Raw genomic sequence first — 21,605 nt, 5'->3', positions numbered from 1 at the left:
TGCAATTGCATCATTTTTATACGTAACCACCTACATAAAACAATTGCACTAACCCATACCCCAGTCAAGAAATCTAGGAGGATGTAGCCTTTGATATTTCTGTTTTTATTGGTATTTTTATATAAAAATAACTTATTTTCAAAATCTGTAAAAATAGAAAATAAACCACTTCCACTAATGTTTTCATCTTATTTCTAAATAATTCTCATTATATAGGCAAATTTCCAAGTAACTTTTTTGAAATTTCCATTAAAGATTACTTATCAGCAGTTAAAAATCAAAGAAATTTTCATAAGTTATCTTTCTAAAAATTTTTTTTGGAAAATGTTAACTTAATTTAGTATTAGCCACAGGATGCAAGGAAGCCTAGCAAAATAACCTGCTTGTGTGTATTTCACTTCTCACATTTATACTGATTAAATGACCCTTTGAATTTCCTCAAAGTTAGTTGAGGCCAACAGCTTTAGAAAAATCAAAGGGCAATTTAATCAGTATTAATGTGAAGAGTTTGAAGGTAAGTTATTCTAGTAATTAACAGCTTATGGGCTAAAATAAACTCCTGTTGTTTACCCTATAACTCTTCTCTTTCAATTTATATTTATGATCCTTAATTTAATCTAACATTTATTACCTAGAAATTTCACCTTCATTCATTTTACTGTTTCTGAGCCTTTCTGACTGCAATCATCTCCTCTAACATTTCTGCTTACCTAGCTTTATAGCCCACATATTCAGTTTTTCTTTTTATGGGTACTCTTTTGCCAGTCTTTCATCCCCAGATTTGGACTTTTTTTAAGAAATTCAGTCATTTTTGTTGAGTTGGTTTCCATGCCTGCACAAAATATTCTAAATGTGGTCTGAGAATCATCTGCTGCATACCACTAGAATTTTTAAAACAATGCAGAAGGCTTATAAATGTTATATTAGAGCACTGCCATACTCTTATATAAATTTTTGTACTATTGGAAAAGTCTTTAATAACATTAAGGATGATTCAGTAGTAGATTATGTTAAAGGAAAATTAAACATTGATAAGAGTTTTTACTGACCAGAGGAAAAGCACATCTTAGGCCAAGAGATATAGAGGAAATGGCTGACTTTGTTATAAAATATGACAATGTTGTCGGTTTATTTCTTCAATCCAATATCCTTTCAGCTATTAGTAGCTTTGATTTTAATTATAGCAAATTAGTGAATGCTATTGATCAAGGTATCAGGTGTGCACTTACCAAATTCTTTACACCAAAATTTTCTGGTGTAGTTTCATTTTTTATCCCTAGCAATGTGTACTAAAGAGCTTAAATAGGGTTTGACTCCTAATGAATGGGCTTACTATGGAAGTACACTGGTGCCAAAATAATTATTATTGTTATTATTATTATTATTATTAGACCTGTTGCTATTTGCAGATCTTACAAAAGAGATTATTTTAAAATCATTAACATTTCAAATACAGGTGGTACTTTTATCCAAGTCCCAATGCAAGGCATCATTAATTTTCATTGAATGAATTTTACCAAAGTTACAAGTGAATTCGTGTATTAGCAGATAGTTTATTTTATTGTAGTAATCATTACATTTCATGTTAATTTTTTTTTAATGCTAACATGTATTATTAAAGAAAGGTAATGTACTTTGTGTTCTATGCACATGTAACCCTTATCCTGTTTTCTTGGTGCAACTTGTATCATTTATGGAGCTGGGCTCTCTGATAGTTTGTGTGGTGATAAATTTAGTTACTTAATACTTTCTATCTTGGTAGCATTTTACTTAACCTTGAGCTCTCCACTCCATCTGTGTGTGTGTTTTTTTTTTTTTTTTTTTTTTATTGTGTACATGGCACTTTATATTTTCAGGAATAACAAAAGTAAAAGGTTTCCAGTTGCATATGAAATAAACAGTAGTTTCTATTATTGTTGACACAGATAGAAATTTGAATTTTTTTGAAATTGAGCATTTAAATATACGAGTGTAAACCACAAAATAATGTTAAGATCAAGTTTATATATTTGGCGAATTACCCTCATATTTTACATTTGTACAAGTATAATCTCAATATATGTTTACTCACAACTTTCCAAAAAATTATGGAAAGTGTTGTAGCACTGATATCCAGGACCGTGCAAATGGGGGGGAGGAGTTCCATTGGATGCGTTGCACCAGGGTCCCTGATCTAAGGGTGTCCCAATCAAGGGAGCCATCAAAATCTCAACATAAATAAAAGAGGCCCCTTAATCCCTTTTCCATCCAGGCCACCAAGTACCTTTGCATGGCCCTGGTGATATCACAATATACTTTTTGATTAATATTTACATTAAGACTTTTAGATCATACTTTAGATTGTTATGACAGTGTATAAATAAAAGAACTGGAAATTTCCTCGTATGGATCAAGCAAACATTTCTCCTCCAATACAATAATATAAAAATTAGATCCGTGGATGTGTTTTGTAATAACAGTTTTCTAGAATTTGTTGGGTCATATAAGTGTTTTCCATGCTAGTCATATTTTAATACTAATCGGTTGTAAAGTGGTATATTTGATTTTAATTGTAAATATAAATGAGTGCCATTCCAAATTGTGTATAGAGTAAACTGGACCACTTTTGCATTTCACAAGAATGTATTAAAGAGAAGCTGGGGGATTTTCTATAGGAATTTCTTCTTCAAATTAATAAAAGCAAAGTGCTTGCAATTTTAGTAAACAACATTTCTGTTTTTAGGTCACAACTCACCAGGAATTGAGCAAAACCAGCATATTGAGTATCTTGGCCAATATGATTCCATATTCAGACTTCAACCAGAGCCCTAGAAATATGTATGAGTGTCAGGTAATTCATATTACATCTATCAATGCATAAATTTTTAATTCTTATTAATTGGAAGAAGGGCACTGTGTGATTATTCATTATTTGAGAAAGAATTAGTGCCACACTAATATACCACATGATAGATTAAGTTGTTTTATTGAAATGTCAGAATTACATTGAAAACATCTAAATGCAAACACTTAAATTTTGAAATTTTGGGAATACAATTTCTCTATTATCAGGTTTACAGAAGGGTAGGAAGTTAATTACAGAAAATAACTATATTACAATGTCCAGATAGCTGAAGTTAGTAGTCGAACAATAGACTCAGAATAAAGCCACCTTCGGGGATTAAAGGTGCCGCTATTTTGAATTTTCTATTATTTAGAAAGTTTTATTTTTAATATATTTAATACAGAAATAATGAGGATAAATAAGAAATAGAGATATTAAGAATACAATTTTATTAACTGCACATAAAAAACATAAATATTATATAATATGTAAACATAAAGAACATACTTTAGTATATAAGCATAAAAAAGGGGAAAAAATATATATTCTAACTGATCCCTTTGAATATGTCTGCTTTAAATGTAGAAGGTACATTTTCTTGGTGGTTTTCTTTAGGAATTGTAACTTCGTTTTTCAAAAATTTTCTTATGTCACTTAGTTTCATTGATGTTCATTTTTTTTGTTATCATGGGTTTTGCACCATGTGTGCTTGTATTACTTCTTCCATAGTAAAGTTTGGATTTTGTTAAAAAAAAAAAAATGAAGAATATTTTTGATGCTTAATTCTTAAACAGCCCAAGTTATCTTTTCGGTTGGCAATGTCCTCTTCTTCTATATCTGAACAAAGTGCATCATCTAGTTTCTCAGGAATAACAACACTATCAATGATTTCTTGATCTGAGAATGATTGTAATAATTCAACCTCATTATCAAAAGTGAGCCGTGCATCAATATCTCCAACTTTAAAGGCTATGTAAAGGATTTATATAGTCTTGATTTTACAAAGGATTTTCTGTTGTGGTGGATTGAACTGTTTGTTTGCATTATTTCTTCAATACTGCTTGGCTAAAATCATCAATATCATTTTCATCAGATGGTAAGTTGACAGATGTGACACTTGCCATAATTTTCTCCATGCTCCCACAAGAGTGATGGGTTTCACAGTATTCCAAGCAATTGCTGTAGAATATATTGCATCTTTAATTGTTAAGTCCTGTTGAAAGTTGAGAATGGAGATATCCTTGCTAATCATTTGTTTCATAAAATCACTTCTGTAATGGCATTTAAAATTTTGGATAGCTCCTTGATCCATGGGCTGTGAATGAGAGAAGTGACATTGGATGGTAAATAACAGGAGAAAATATTTCTGCAATCAGAAACTAATTTGGATTCATGAGGATGAGCCCTACAGTTATCAAGAATTGAGACGTATTTAGAATTTGGACTCTTCCCCATATCATAAAAATTCTTTCGAACTGCTGTAACAAATTCATGAGTGAACCAATCTTGAAAAATTTCCCTATCTATCCAAGCATTTTTTTGGGCCTCATAAGTCACCAGCAAATGCATAATTCCCTTTAAGGCTCGTGGACGATATATTTACCAATTACTAAAGACTCAATTCTCTGTTGACCTGATGTGCTTTTGCACACATACGAACTGTTATTTTGCTTAAAACCATTTGCACTTTTTTCTTGGCAACCTGCCAATGTTTTTTGTGGCAAACATTTTCAATAGAGACCAGTTTCGTCAGCACTGTATATTTGGTTAGCTGTAAGATTATTGTCATTAACAAGCTTCTCAAATGTCAAGCTGTATTCTTTAGCTGCCTCTGTGTCAGCAGACTGTTTTTCTCCTGTAACGTCTAATTTTCTAATTCTGTGTCTTATCTTAAATTTAGTTAACCATCCATCAGTAAAACCAGTTGTTGTATCACTGCCGATTTTTCTTTAAAATCTTTTGCTTTGGCAATAATCATTGACCCTGATATGGCCATACCTTCCAATCATTTTAATAAAAACCATTCTTCCAGCACTTTATCTAAGTTTTATAATTTTTGCAGTGGTATAATCTGTGATATCAGTTAGGATTCTCTTTCAAAATGGCAAGCGTAAACAAAATACAGTAATCACGTGACTTGCTGTTTTCTTTTTTCCAGCACTGCAAGACATCTGCACTGTATGTAAACATTGGATCTCAATGTGCCATTAGCTCCAATGTTCCATTGTTAGGGGTACTTCTATTTCAACAGTTTACTGTACAATAAATTATATTTGAATTGCAATGAATAATGGCTGAAGTTAGGAGTTAATGATAAATAACAGCTAAAGTGTCAGATTAAATACAAGAATAATAATAGCTGCCATTAGAAATTAATTAAATAATCTATATAACTGATATTGTTCTTAAGTAATCTCTTACGGTATTTAGAGCAGCATCTCTAACAAAATATCAACAATATGGCATCTGTAACAATAAATAACAGAATGAAGTGCAAAGAAGGATAATAATAACTGCCATTTCAGATTAATTAAATAATCCATATCTGTAATGGTGGCTGTTATTATTATCATTCATTGCACTTCAGCTGTTATTTTATTAACATTAGTAGAGGCATATGATGCAAGAAAGCAAGCTTATATAGCATCAGCCAAAAAAAAAAAAAAAAAAAACCCTTCACCCATCCATTTCCTCTAAATGTGTCTAGTTCTGCCTTGAACTTGTTTAAGTTGTCAACCTCGACTACAACAGATGGAAGTTTGTTCCTTATACGATCCCCTATTGCCTAAAGGCAAATTTCTGCATATCTATTCTACAATTCTCTATCCTCAATTTGAATTTATGTCCCCTCGGGTAAGTAATCTGAGTAAGAGGAAAAATCCCAACAGCATTGAGCTTGCTCAATCCATTCAAGGCCTTATACACCTCAATCAGATCACATTGCAGGTACCTAGTCTCCAGCTGCAATTTGCAGAACTTAAGCCTTCCTTGATAACACCAACCTTTTGTTCCACTCACCAATCGTATTGCCCTTCTCTGTACTCGTTCCAGCAACTCTACATCCTTCCTAAAATGAAGCATCCAGACCTGTATGCAGTACTCAAGGTGTGGCCTGACCATCCTTATACAAGGTAACAATCACCTGCTTATCTCTGCTAGCATAATTCCTGTATTTCATTGACAAGACACCATGAGCTACTCTTGCAGCCTGTCTGTACTGCTCAGAAAACTTCATATCTGACTGCACAATTCCCCCAGGTCCTTTTCATTCTCCACCACCCTGAGTTTAGTACCACTCAGTTGGTACATTATTCTGGGGTTACTGCTACCCATATGCATTATTTTACATTTGTCAATGTAAAATTCAGTTGCCACCTCTCAGCCCATCTGCTCAACCTTTCCAGATCCTGTTGCAGTAGTGATGGTACACTACTGCAGGCTATCGTTGAAAATTACAGAAAACAACAATGGGCCCAACACCGAACCCTGGGGGACTCTGCTAATAACATTAGTCCACAAGCAGCATCCATTGATTACCACTCTGTCTTTTCCCACTCAACCGTCCTTTTATCCATTGTAGCAACTTGCCCTTAATGCATACTGCTCCAATTTGTACAATAGTCTTCCATGTGGAACATTATGAAAAGCGTTCCTAAAATCCAAGTAAATGATATCAAAATAATTTTTTGCATCCAGTTCCTTTGTGACCACATCATAGTATCCAGTCAGATTTGTCAGACAAAACTTCTCCTTAACAAACCCATGATGTGTCTAAACTATAACTGCAGTCTTGTCTAAATGATCCTGCATTGCTTCTTTAACCAGTGACACACAGAAGCTTTATAATTATGGCTAAGTGTTTGCTTACTTCCTTTGCTGCTTCCTTTAATATAACTGGATAGATCCCATCCAACCCCAGGTGCCTTTCTTATGTTGAACTTCAACAATTTCTCCTCCACTTTGCTCTCAGTTGTTACAAAATCATTTAGCTCCCTGCCAAGTTTGATAAGCCTCTGGCCACCACTTCCCTACAGACTTCCTCATGTGTGAATGTAGATGTAAAATACTCATTGTTTGTCAGCTAAGTCAGCAGATTCATCAACAATCGAACCATCGATGTCAAATGGACCAATCTGATTCATCCCCTTCCTTCTACAGTTTACATAGGTAAAGAACTCTTTGCTGTTTTTCTTTGCATCCTTTGCCAAAGATTTCTCATCATTTGCCTTTGCCTGCCTAATCTCCTTTGTGACTTGGTTACAGACCAGCTTATATATATATATGGCGCCTTCGTAGCCAGGTGGGAAGGAGCAGCAGTGCGCAGCACACGCTTCTTGATTAGACTGGGGTTCGAGCCCGTCACCACCAAATACGGAGGATGCGGAAAGGTCAAGGAATAACCACCGCATATCCCGGAGCAATATGGCCTTAGTTGCTAATGCTCCTAAAAACCAACCAAACAAAAAAAAACAAACAACCAGCTTATATCTGTCATAGGCTTCCATGTCACCCATTAATTTATATGTATCCCATGCATTTTTTTTTTTTTTTTGCCACAAGTCCCATTAGTTTATCTGACATCCATTTAGGCCTAAAGCTTGGACAGTATTTCTCAGTTGGTGTGAAAACCTTGTAGCTTCCAAGATTAATTCCTTGAATGTTACCATTTAGAATTTGCTGTTGGCAATATCATCAGTTGGTCCCACTGCATAGAATTTAAAAAATCTCTGAGCTACTGTAGTCACCTTTACGAAAGCAAAAATTCTTCCATTTACCCCTGATGATAGTTACATCTTTAAGTATATCTCACATCAGTATGCTGTGATCACTGCCACCTAGTGGTTCCTTTATTTGCAGATCCTTAATGCATGGAAAATCACTGCTGATGATCAGATCGATCACATGCTGCTGTAGAAAACAATAGTCCAATAAATTCACAAAAGTCTTGCTAGTGTTTGAGTGACAAACCCACAATTTCCAGTATATATCTGGGAAGTGAAAATCTCCCGTCATAAGACAATATGATTTACTGGCCCACTCCATTTCTCCCTACAGTTGTTCATTGTACTCATCAGAGTTCTTAGTCCTATAACACACTCCTACTCTCAACTTGGTTTTCCCAGTGCTTAAGGCATGCCAAACTGACTCAACACTGTCCACCCATGTCAACTATTTACACTTCCTTAGTTTTAGTTTTTGTATGTTTCGTAACTAACAGCATCACCTGTCCTCCCCTTCTATCCTGTCTATCCTTTCTGTACACATTGTATCCCCTATCTCTGCATGACACTTTGTCTCTGATATCCCAACAACATCAGCCACCTCAAATTCATCAAATTTGTTTACTGTACTCCTAGCATTGGTGTGCATGCACCTGTTCTTACTCTTCGTTACCCTAATCCAACCCATGTATTTATTTGTTCCATGATGACTCCCAGCAGTCCTTGAAATCCCCAGTGCCTCTCTTTCCAGTCTGCTGCTCATTCCAATAGAAGCAGCCATTATTCATTGTAACTTAGCTATTATTTATTGTAGTCGACTACTAATTAGCATAGCATTAGTAGTAGAGGCACATGATGCAAGAAAGCAAGCTTATACAGCATCAGCCAAAAAAAAAAAAAAAACCCCTTCCCATTTCACTGATTCATTCATTCCAAATGTTTGTCTAGTTCTGCCTTGAATTTATTTAAGCTATCAACTTCCACAACAACAACAACAGATGGAAGTTTGTTCCAGCAATCAACTACCCTCTGGCTAAAGGCAAACTTCCGCACATCTATTCTACAACTGTCTTTCCACAGTTTGAATCTGTGCCCCCCCTCAGGTTTGTAATCTAAGCAAGAGGAAGAATCCCATCAGCATTGAGCCTGCTCAATCGATTCAAGGCCTTAATCACCTCAATCAGATCACCTCACAGGTGCCTAGTCTCCAGAAGCTGCAATTTGCAAAACTTAAGCCTTTCTTCATAAGAGCACCCCTTTGTTCCCTTCACCAATCTTGTTGCCCTTCTCTGTACCTGTTCTAGCAACTCTACATCCTTCCTAAAATGATGCTTCCAGACCTGTACAAAGTACTCAAGGTGTGTCCTGACCATTGCCTTATATAAGGGGATAATCACCTCCTTATCCCTGCTCACAAAATTCCTGTATATAATTGAGAAAACCCCATGACCTCTGGCGCCTCTCTGCACTGCTCAGAAAACTTCATATCTGACTGCACAATTACCCCCAGGTCTCTTTCATTCTCGACTACCCTGAGTGTAACACCATGTAGCTGGTACATTTCTCTGGGATTACCACTACCCATATGCAGTACTTTGCATTTGTCAAACTTCAGTTGCCACTTCTAATTTTAGCTGTCTGGACATTGCAACACAGCTGTTATTTATTGTAACTTCTAACTTCAGCTATTATTCTAACCTGTCTGTAGACCTCTCAATAGTTCACTGTTGCCAGATCTGTAGAGGGATTAGAATAATAGAACAATGTATTCCGAAAACATTGCCAAATATAAGTGTTATTGTTGAGGCATTTTCAACTTAATTATGACATTTCAGCAAAACAATCTGATCACTTGATATATTTAATGGGGCTTTATTAATTCTTTCTCAAAATTTTTATTCTTTTTAATGATTTATTTATGGAAAAGGTAATGTAAAAATTTTGGCTTGTTTTCTGATAGAATGCTGGTGGTATTATGCTTCACTCTTCCTTTAAAGAGTACAGTGTTAACAAAGGAGGCTGTCTTGGCCTTGTCCTAATTTTGCATTACATTACATTACATTTTATGTTCAAATGGGTTGATGTCAAGGTTTTGTGCTTTCGGATACAGCACTATAATGTTGTTCTCTTCTGACCTCACATTCACAGTCTTGCTACGTGACAGAGAATGATATGATGTTGGAAGGTATAAAAGCTGCTTCCATAAAATTTTCGGAGTGCAGGGCACGCTGTCACCTTCTATCAACTTCACAGGGGCAAGGAGGAGGAGATAAATACCTCCAGGTGCTACGGTATTTTCCATATCTAAACACATCTCCAGGAAATCTTCTATATCTGAACACATCTATTGGATAAATCCATATAGTATGTATGTATATATATATTTTTTCTTTTTCCGAATGCCTTAATAATTATCCAACATGCTGTCACATAATATCATTAGTTCCTACATGTATAATAATGCTCTTTTAATCTACATCCCCCCCCCCTTGAAAACTAATAACTTCTTGTTAATATCCATTTTAGCTCTCAGCAGACATTCCTGGGTGTGTTTGCTGGAACATCTCTAGTCCTTATCTTCATTTGGTCATTTTTCTTCTGAGGCCTGAATTGGGAGTGCTTTCACCTGACAGGTCACCAGATAATTCAGTGTATGAAAAGACCCTCAATTTTATTTCTCTAGGATAGGGGCAGGCAACATTTTCCACCATAAACTTTTAAATTAGACAAGGTCTCCACATCTGTCTGTCACAATTTTTCTACAAGTGTATCTCTATCTTAAATATTCTGATTGTAGAATTATAAATTTTTATTATAAAATAACACAACTAATTACATAAAAAAATTAAATAAACTTAAACTAAATTAGGCAAATAATTAATGAGATTTCTTTTTTTTTTTTTTTTTATGTTAACCCCAAACACGAGAGGTATTAGAACCTATAGTACTTAGTACCGTGCTTGGGTTGGAGGTTGAGAAGACGAAAGAAGATATTTGTTGATATTGGACTTGAACTTCTGTAGATTGTAATTTTCAGGAAATACGTATGAAGGAAGGTTGTTCCAGAAAACGGCAGTTGAATGAATAAGAGAGGAAGATGAAAAGTTGGTTCTGTGGGTTTGAAGTTGGACAGTAAATGGATGTTGGCTGGTGGCGGCACGTGTTCAGACTGTTTTGAAAGAGAGAGCAGTAATTATAGAAGCCAATTCAGAAGAACAGTGCCCATGGAAGTATCTGTAGAAGAGGCATGCAGCAGAAACAGTATGTCTATCACACAGCAAGTGGAGAGACTCTGTTAGAGATGAATCATTAATTAACCTAACTGCCCTCTTCTGAATGGAATCAAGAAGCCTGAGAGAGGTTTTGGGGGCACCACCCCATATGTGGGAACAATATTCCATGGCAGGGCGGATTTCCGATTTATACAGAGTGAGCAGCTGTTTGGAAGAAAAGTAACGCCGAGAGCGAAAGAGAAAACCAAGTTTTTTAGATGCAGAGGAAGCAATATTTGTAATGTGCTTGTGCCAAGAGAGATTAGAAGTCAGGGTAATCCCCAAAAGAGATATATCATTTTCCTAGAAATCGGAGTGTCACTAAAGATAAGCATAGGAGCAGAAGAATCCTTTTTGCAAGATATAAGACAAGACTGAGTTTTAGAAGGTTTGAAATCAACTTGTTGTCTTTGCCTCACTGGAGAATTACCTGAAGATCGGCATTTAAGGAATTGGTAGCAGATTTTCGAGAAGTTGAAGCTGATTGAGCAGGACAAGGTTTCTCAAAATGGAAAGTGGAATGCAATGTGCTATCATCGGCAAAACTATGGATAGGATTTCCAGTCAATGGAAGAAGGTTATTAATATACAAGAAGAAAAGAGTGGGGGAAAGAACTGAACCTTGGGGGACACCTGCATTAGTGGAGAAGTTAGAAGACAGAGAGCCATCTACCATCACCCTCAGTGAGCGATCTGAGAAAAAATTGGATAACCAATTACTAAAAACAGTTGGCAAACCATAAGATGGAAGCTTGTTTAGAAGACCTTTATGCCAAACACGATCAAAAGCCTTTGAGATGTCAAGAGCAACTATTTGTGTTTCACCGAACCTTTCCATCGAATTAGTCCATAAATGGGTAACATAAGCCAGAATATCACCAGTGGATCGACACTAACGGAATCCGTACTGGCGATTGTTGATCAGACGGAAGGTTTCTAGGTAGTTAGAGTTGGCGGTTAATTGATTTCTCCATTACTTTAGAAAGAGTAAAGTAATTGCAATGGGACGATAATTGGATGGGAGGGATTTGTCACTCTTTTTTGGAACTGGCTGGATATGAGCAAATTTCCAAGCAGAAGGAAAAACACCTTTGGAATAAGAAAGTGAAAAAAGGCGGCAAAGAATAGGAGTAAGTTCAGGAGCACAGGTTTTGAGGACAAGTGGAGAAATACCATCAGGACCTGTAGCTTTCTTAGCATCAAGATTCATCAAAATCCTTCTGATATCCTTTAGACGGAAGACCACAGGAGGCATTGAATGGAGCGTGTTGGGAATGGTGGGAGGTGTTTTACTAAGATCATTAATACATGAGCTAGAAGGAAAATGGGATGCTAGCAGGTCAGCTTTATCCTTGGCTGAAGTGACAACAGTACCATGTGGTTTGGACAGAGGTGGGAGCAGAGATGGGCAAAAGTTGCGGCCAATAGCTTTGGTAAGAGACCAGAATGCTCGGCTACCATTAGGGCAAGAAGCAAGTTTTCTACTCTTAGCCTGTTCAAACTCTAGTTTGGACTGATTAATAACTACTTTACAATTGTTGCGAGCTTTGATGTAGGCAGAAAATGAAACTGAAGAATTAGAAACAAGCCAATTAAGATATGCAACATTCTTCTCTTGAACAGCCTTAGCACATTTATTGGAAAACCAAGGTTTAGATAAAGGGATGAGATTTTAAAGTGGAGTGTGGGATAAAGGATTCCATTCCTGCAAGAATAATTTCACTGACACGATCTGAGCAGACGTTGACATCAGAAGTTTTGAAACAGTAATCCGACCAAGGAAAAGAAGAAAAGAAATCTCGCAGGTCATCCCATTTTGCTTTCTTATAATGCCAAACAACACGAGGTTGGGAATAGCCATGAGATAAAGGTTCCATTGGAGAAGAGACAATCACCAAGTTTTGATCTGAAGTGCCTAAAGGACCTCTCACTTCGACCGTGTATTTAGAAGGGTGGGTTGTTTGTGAGAAAAAGATCAAATGTATTGGCTGTATGATTAGGATTGCCCGGTAATCTTGTAGGTAAATGAACAATCTGTGCTAGGTCATTAGTAATTGCAAAAGCCTCAGCATCTCGACCAGCTGGGTCAGTGTGACTAGAAAACGGAAGCCAGCTGGAGTTGTGAACATTAAAATCACCAAGGAAAATTACCTCACTGTTAGGAAAGTTGGACTGGAGAAAGTCAAGTTGCAAAGAGAGGAAGGCAAAGAGCTCCAAGTGATTAGTGGAGTTGGGAGAACGGTAGAGACAACAGATGAATTTGTCACAATGAGGTAGAGAGATTTTGAGCCAGAGAAGATTAAAGAGAGGAGATTCGAAATTGCCAAGTCTCTGACAGGGAATATCAGAACTTTCTCCAGAAAATTATATTTCTGTTCCTGTACAGTCCATTCAACCATTTGCTCATTCCTACTCTATGCCATCTTTAGTGACTCAATGAAATTGAGTCACTGAAGATGGCACAGAAACTCATTTCTTCAGTGACTCAATTTCATTTAGCAAAATAAACACTAAGTTTTAATTTAAGATTGGTACAATCTGTTCTATATACCTTACAGCAGGTACATAAAACAGAATTGTCAGTTAAACCTTTTCATTATTATTATTATTATTACTGTGCCATTGTCTTTTTAGCATCCTGAGATGCCACTTGGCTCTGCAGTTTGTCAGGTAATGATGCAAATCTGCAAAGCCAATAATCTGAATGATGCAGAGTTTATGATATAAAAAAAAGTGTGTTTATGTTGTTTCACTACCCCCCCCCCCGGCAACCCGGAAGCTACAATTATTTCAAAGGCAACTTCCTGGCATGTGCATTCAGGGCCCTGTCTCATTACCAGGGTTGTCACCCATCTTACCTAGGCAAGGCTAGTCTTTGAGGTTTGTAGGGATGAACAGGAAGATACCCCTTGGTTTTCCCTTCCATTATATCCTTCAACAGAAAGTTTTCCCTTCATACTATATGACCAAAAAACTTGAGTTTTCTTTTGTTGATGCTATAAAGAAGAATTTTAGGCCTGCCAATTTTATTCAATACCCACTCATTTGTTCTTCGATCCAAGTAAGAAATTTGCAGTATTCTCCTGTAACACCACATTTCAAATGCCTCAATTTTCTTTCTGTCAACTCTTTTCAGATTCTATCCTTTCACATCCATAAGTGGCAGCTGGAAAAATTAATGAATCAGTGATTCTCAGTTTCGTCTTTAGGGGCAGATCATGATCTCTCCATAATTTTATTAGATCAGCGACCAATGTTTTTGGAACTGCCTGTCGTCTCTTTACATCATTTGAGCAGTCACTATTTTCATTTATTCTTGACCTTAAGTAATCAAATTCATCAACTTCTTTGATATCTTGCCCATTAACCTTCACTTTACTGGAATCGAGATTATCACCAATCACCATAATTTTAGTTTTACACACATTCAGAAACAATCCTTTCTTCTTACTTGCTTCAGAGTTCCTTTAAGATGATTCTTAGAATTACAAATTAGCACAGTATCATCTACATGATGAAGGTTATTTATCTTCAATCCTCCAGTTTTGATGCCAGTCTCTAAATCTTCCAAAGCTTCACACATGATATCTTCGGCATAAAGATTAAAAAGGTGAGGTGACAAAATATAGCTTGTTTGACTGAGCTTTACTTTCAAAAGAATTGTTTTGAGAGATTCTCTGCTGGTGGAAGTTGGACCGAGTGATGTTTGTTTAGTATATGATTTGCTCTGTTTTCTGTTATCAGTTCAAGATACAGCCTCCACAAGAGTAGAGGCTGTATCTTGAACTGATGACCCTTGGCCAAGATACAGCCTCCAAAAGCATGGAGGCTGCATCTTGGTCAAGGGTCATCCAAAAAGGCTACCATTTGGATGTTATCTTATGTTTTTATTAACCAGCCATCCATCACTAGATTCCAGCAGAACCTTGAGGGCATCCCCTGGTTTTCATGATGGTATGATGTTTTATTTCCACTGCTACCATTCTTCCAGGGAAGTAGCTTTTGATGATATATAATGTTCATGAGAGTTCATTTGTCTGAACTGTAGAGTATGCCTTGGCAACTCAAGAAGTTGAAGTCACCTTCAAAATCAATTTGTATAGCAAGCAGGTGTTTTTGTTTGGTTGTTTCCATTGCTCCAATGATTTTGTTTATGCCTTCCTTCTGTATTGTAGCCTTGATTGAATCTATACTATTTATCTGATTCTGAGTTTGCTGCCCTGTAATATTCGATGGCCCTGAGGAGAATCAGTTGCCCAAATACAGTAGGCAAATTGGCCTATGGTCATTTAGGATTAGTCACTGGTTTTCCAGCTCCTTTGTGGAGTAATTTTAGTGTTACTTATCTCTGTTAAGTTAGAAAGACTTCCTCATTCAGGAATGAATCATTATAGACAGTAGTAAGTTTGAAATTTCTTCCAGAATGCAGTCATCACATCATCCTTCAGTTAGTTTATGTCCAAGTCATTTTTTTTCTTTCTGATTTCATTTTATTTGTTGCAACATACAGTTCTTGTTGGGTAAACTTGGGTTCCTCTACCCAGGTGCAATTGTTATTTCCTTCCATGATAGCTTGTTGTTCTAGTGAATTTGGAAATTCATTGATGCTTATTATTTCATTTAATATATTTATGGTTGTGTGTGTAGCCATGTAATTGTAGTGTTACCTTTTCATCAATGTGATGTCCTCGATTTCCACTTAGATAGTTTGCTGCATAGAAGTTGATATGCCACATTCCAGAGGTCTAAATTTCTGGCTGTTTGTGCTGTAAGGATGGCATTAAGTTCTTGATTGAATTTTTTCCAGACAGCTGATGGTACTGAGTATCTGGTATGGTCTGTTTCAGGGATCCTTGGTGTTAATATCAATTGGTAAATGTTAGCCTTGTGGTCACACTTGACCATGCTTCTCTGACTTTTCAGTTTGTTAGTTTTCTTGCAAGGAAGAGTATTATAAGTGCTATATATATATATATATATATATATATATATATATTACTCTCACCATGTGCATTACTAAAGTCAAGAACAGATTAGCTCTGTTAGCCATAAGGAAGCAATTTGCAATAGTGAATTCTTCCAGTATTTCTCCTTGCTGATTTACATAATGATCCATTGCAGAGCAGTGCCAGAGAGGGGAGCAGCAATTTGAATCTATAGTTATTGTGTCCAAAAGATGTCCAGAGCTTGGGTCCAAAAGATGTCCAGAGCTGTAGTACAAGGATATAACATGTACTTGTCGAAAATCATATAATCTGTATGCTGGCTGCAAAAGGAGAATATAGGGAGTTTACCCTGGTCAAGATGAGACTAGAGTTTCTGCTGACTATAGCCCTATCATGTATTTATTTTTTGTTGTTTGGACACTTGATATTTTATGGGAGTATCTATCAATTGAATGAGAATTACAAGGGTGGTTCAATAAAGAATCGCCCTCACCTAGCTGCAGAAGTGCTAGTCTGTTGATTCTTGGCACAGGTTTTAGTCCTTCTCTACATAGCCACCCTGCAGATTTACATGTTTTTCCCATCAATGGATGAGGGTACGGATACCATTTTTGTAGAAGTGGTGAGGTTGGTCTTTGAACCATGACTCTGTTGCAGAAATGAGTATCTCGTCATCAGGGAAGTGGGTTCCCCTGAGGAAATGATTTGAGGGAAGGAAACAAGGAGAAGTCCGATAGTGCAAGATCGGGTGAGTAGGCTGGATGGGGCAGTATTTCATATCCACAAGTGGCTGCTTGTGTTGTTGCAATTTCAGAAGTGTGAACTGGGGCATTGTCTTGAAGCATTCTCACACCTTTGAACAGTATGCCACGCCTACATGTTTTGATTTTCTCCCGTAATTTTGTGAGTAAGTTGGCATAATAGGCAACTGTAATTGTTCTACCTTTCGGCAGGTAATCAGTCATTATTATGCGTTCTCATCCCAAAACACTGTCAGCAAGACATTTCCTGCTGACGCTTGGACCATTGCCTTCTTGGGGGGGGGGGGGTGAGGAACCATGATATCGTCATTCCATGGACTGCTTTTTACTTTCAGGGTCAAAATGGTGTATCCAACTTTCATCCTGAGTGATTAGATGAGAGAAAAAGTCTTCCTCATTTTTTTGGCATAGGGCTAACAACTCTTGTGATTTCTGTTGTCGATCAGCCTTCTGGAAAGCAGTCAATAATCGGGTAATCCATTTTGCACCCAATTTCCGTAAATGGATTTGGTCATGAGGGACTGTTTCAACAGAGCACACACTAATGTTCATCTCCTGGGACAATTCATGCACAGATGTCTGGTGATCTATGATTAATGACTCCACTTTTCTGATTGTACTATCAACAATGGCTGAATGGGGACAACCTAGAATGGGCTCAGATTCTACCGATGTCTGACCACACCTAAACTGTCTATGCCAGTGCTTCACAATGCCATAGGATGGAGCATCATCCTTATATACAGCAGTCATCTCCTTGTGGATTTCTTTAGGAGATTTCCCCTTCAAGAACAGATACTGGATTACAGCTCTGGCTTCAATTTTGTCCATGATGCTACTTTGTCACATGTTCAGCTCTGTAAGACAAAAACAGATTAAGACACAGGGTGGAAATTTTTCACCTTTAGTACACAGATATGTATGATGTTACACACAAAATATCATGACTCTGCAATATGTGGAAGTAGGTGAGGGCGATTCTTTATTGAACCACCCTCGTATCTATAAGAGTTACCTTTTGACATGTGCTGTTGTTCCAGCAGTCAATGACTTGCTGGCTAAAAGAAAACTTCCTACAATCTAATCTAAACTCAACTCCCTGTAATTTGAATTTATGACCCCTAATTTTGGAATTCTTTATAACAGTGAGAATTCCACCTTCATTCATCTTACTAATCGCTCTCAGAGCCATATAAATTGCAATCAGGTTACCTCTGAGGTGCCTGATTGTCAAGCTCTGCAGCCCTCAGTGTATTTTTTTTCAGATGAGGTCTCCATACTTGAACACAGTATTCCAAATGTGGTCCTACAATTAATCTTACAACCCCTGTAATTTGAATTTATGACCCCTAGTTTTGGAATTCTTTATAACAGTAAGAATTCCACCTTCATTCAGAGCCTTATAAATCTCAATCAGGTCACCTCTGAGGTGCCTGGTTGCTCTGTAGCCCACATAATGTCTTTCCTCATACTGTCATCTTTCTGCCGATCTCACCATTTAAGTTGCAAGTCTTTGGACCCTTTCAAGAAGTACAATGTCTTTTTTCAGATGAGGTCTCCGTACATTATTTGAACATAGTATTCGGTGCCTCCATAGCCAGGTGGGCAGGAGCAGCAGTGCGTAGCACACGCTTCTTGATTAGACTGGGGTTCGAGCCCGTAACCACCAAATATGGAGGATGCGGAAAGGTCAGGAGATGACCACCGCCTATTCCCGGAGCAATATGACCTTAGTTGCTAATGCTCCTAAAAAAAAACCAAACCAAATAAATGAACATAGTATTCCAAATGTGGACGTACGATTGCCTTATACAGTTTGATTATGAGCTCCTTGTCTCTACAGGATAATATTCGATAAATCATCAATGGGACACCATCAGCTTTCCTGGCTACCTGTTTACACTGTTCAGAAAACTTCATATCTGCTTGTATTGTAACTCCCAGACCCTTGACTCCTCCACTGTTTTTAATTCAACCCACCAAGTGTATAATTTATTTGTGGTTTGCTATTCCCCAAGTGTAAGACCTTGCATTTAGCAGCATTTAGAGTATCTCAAGTCTGCCTAATAAGGTACTTATCCTCAGTGCAGCAGAAGGGAACAGTTTTCATCTAAAATAGAATGTATTTATGATGTTATTTCTTGGAACGGTGTTGCACCAGTGGCTTCAATGAGAATATTCTCATGAGAATATCTCTGAGCAGTGCAGACGGGCTGCAAGAGTAGCTCATGGAGTATTGTCAATGATATACAGGAATTTTTCCAGCAGGGATAAGGAAGTGATTATTCCCTTGTATAAGGCAATGGTCAGGCCACACCTAGAGTACTGTATACAGATCTGGAGGCCTCATTTCAAGAAGGATGTAGAGCTGCTGGAACGAGTACAGAGAAGGGCAACAAGATTAGTGAATGGAACAAAGGGGTGCTCTTACGAAGAAAGGCTTAAGTTTTGCAAATTACAGTGTCTGGAGACTAGGCACCAGCGAGGTGATCTGATAGAGGTGTATAAAGCCTTGAATGGTTTGAGTATGCTCAATGCTGATGGGATTCTTCCTCTAGCTCAGAAAAATCACCTGAGAGGGCATAAATTCAAATTGAGGAAAGACAGATGTAGGATAGACGTGTGGAAATTTGCCTTTAGCCAGCGGGTGGTTGGTTGGTGGAACAGACTTCCATCCCTTGTAGTGGAGGTTGATAGCCTAAATAAGTTTAAGGCTCAGCTGGACAGGTATTTTGAACGAACAGAGGGGTGAAGTGGAAGTGGGGTTTTTTTTTTTTTTTTGGCTGATGCTGCATAAGCTTGCTTTCTTGCATCAAATGCCTCTACTAATGCTAATGCTAATATCATTTAAAAATATGGTCCAGCTAATTAATATTATGGGACAGGATATAGAACACGTGAGATTTTGAAGGAACATGTGGATTTTATTGGAGAATTTGGGGACTTTTGGATGATGCTGCTGCTGCTGCTGCTACTGCAGCAATGCTAACACCAGAAATTGCTGACCACCAAACAAAATGAATTCTTTCTTTAAGTTAATTTATTGAAGAGTTAATTGGTTTTTTTTTTATGTTTCCTTTAATATTAATACTGTGATTTCTGCTTTGACTAGTTTGTGTTACTCGTTATATATTTTCATTTTAATTATACTGTTTTATTTTTTCCCCGTGGTTTCTCTTATAAACAAAGAAGTCTAAGAAAAATATTATTCTTGTTATTGTTAGCCAAAGCTTAAATATTAATATGTAATATGGAAGATAAATGTTAATACACAAATAACATTAAAAATGGTCAAGTTTTAATATTTTTGGTGAACCTCATTATTATAAAACCTGAAAATTTAGTTCCTTTGAACTTTGTATTAGCAAAATTTTGTTGTAGTAAGATTAAAACTAATGGAAACATCAATGGCTTTGGTTAGCAATGATTTATGAAATAAAGAGTATTTCAGTGGCCAGATAATTTGGTTCATAATGGTGAGCAAATTTTTTAATTTTATAACTTACTGACCATTGAAGATATTCCCTAAAAGTTTCTAAATTGCAATTGCAGTAAACAGAACTGTATTTCATAAAATTATAAAATACACATTTTTGCTAATGTGTATATTTTATAATTGGCAATGTTTTCTTGGGTAAGGTTTTCTTGCCACCAACCGTTACTGGCCTGGACAATAGCTATTCACCACTCTTGTGTGCAAGGCTGGCTGGTTGTCTGACACTGATTGACTTACTTTGATATTCTACAGTCACGGATCATCTTTCTCAGTTGTGTAGCTCTGATTTTGGCAGCTGGCCAAACTGACTAAACTATCACTTTATTTTGGGGGGGGGGGGAAATCTTTACTTTTGGTGGTATTCAATGTATTAATTAATTGTATTGCATTAAGATGGGCTTAGTATCACAATGTGTACCATAATAATATTTTTATAGGATGACTGGAACCCAGTGGATAAGGTTTTGATTGAAGATTGGAATTAAACTGAACATAAATGTTAATAAATGATTCATTTTGAGAATAAAACATTAAAAGCTATATTAAATTATCTTTACCCATTTTTTATTTATTTATTTATTTATTTTTTTTTACAGATGGGTAAACAGACAATGGGAACACCTTGTCATACATTCAAGTATAGATCTGATAACAAATTGTATCGTATTCAGACACCCCAGTCTCCTCTTACTCGTCCTGCCTTGTATGATTACTATGAGATGGATAATTATCCTTTGGGAACAAATGCTGTAGTTGCTGTTATTTCTTATACTGTGAGTGTTCATACTGTTTTATCTCTGATGATTGAATTTTTTTTTATGATGTCCATGATAAATAATCTAAAATTTACTAACCAGGTAGCTAGTGTAACTGTGATCATTATTTGAAGATGGTTTCACTTTCCTATCAAGAAATGTTAGCAGGACTATTCATTTTCTGATGTATCTGTTAATTCACTAACAGATACATCAGGTGGGGGGATGCTGCACCATGAAATTGCAGGATCTCACATTGCTCGTAGCATCTTTGAGTACTCAGCCAGGATTAATGTCAAATGCATTCCTTCATCTGCCCTACAGCCCTGACTGTGCACCCTGCAATTTTTTTATTTCCAAAGCTTGGAAATACTCTACTCCAGTGTTTCCCAACCTGTGTTCCATGGATGACAGGTCCACAACTTGAGTGACCAGGATTCAAGCCCATGACTGCTAAATATGATTAACATTTGTGATGATTTATTGTAAACTCCATTTTTTTTTTTTTTTTTTTTTTTGCAGTAGGCAACAGTGCCATCAAGAGTGATGGGAGATACAAGTATGTCTATAACTATAATGCTCCTAAAAACCAAATAACTAACTAATTAACTGAACTCTGAACAGAACCCTGCCTTGGGGCACACCAGCAGTTATATCACTGAGTCTTTGTTCTGACCTTTAGGATGAAGGTCTTCTTGGATAGGAGAGCTTAGGAACCAGAGAACATCACTGCAGAAACTGAAGTAGCCTTGTAAGAGGCATAGCAGTTGGTGTATATAGATAGCATCAAACACAGAGTGGTTGTGAAGATATCAGTACATATCAATGCA

General features: G+C 36.7%; 1 protein-coding gene across 2 annotated transcripts in view; it reads left to right on the top strand.

The window, feature by feature from the left end:
• Polr1B (RNA polymerase I subunit Rpl135) overlaps positions 1-21,605 on the top strand; it is a 332,313-nt gene that overhangs the window by 205,963 nt on the left and 104,745 nt on the right. For both annotated transcript variants that reach the window (XM_090381414.1, XM_090381406.1), the window contains 2 exons: positions 2,723-2,830; positions 20,617-20,793. In XM_090381414.1, coding sequence (XP_090237540.1) covers positions 2,723-2,830; positions 20,617-20,793 — 285 coding nt within the window. The remainder of the gene's footprint in view (positions 1-2,722; positions 2,831-20,616; positions 20,794-21,605) is intronic.

Source organism: Mastigoproctus giganteus, chromosome 1 (genome assembly GCF_048544385.1).
Source record: "Mastigoproctus giganteus isolate SK-2022 chromosome 1, ASM4854438v1, whole genome shotgun sequence".
In the NCBI taxonomy this organism is placed as follows: domain Eukaryota; kingdom Metazoa; phylum Arthropoda; class Arachnida; order Uropygi; family Thelyphonidae; genus Mastigoproctus; species Mastigoproctus giganteus.
Note: the sequence above shows the minus strand (reverse complement) of the source record. Positions and strands in the feature narration are given on the sequence as shown.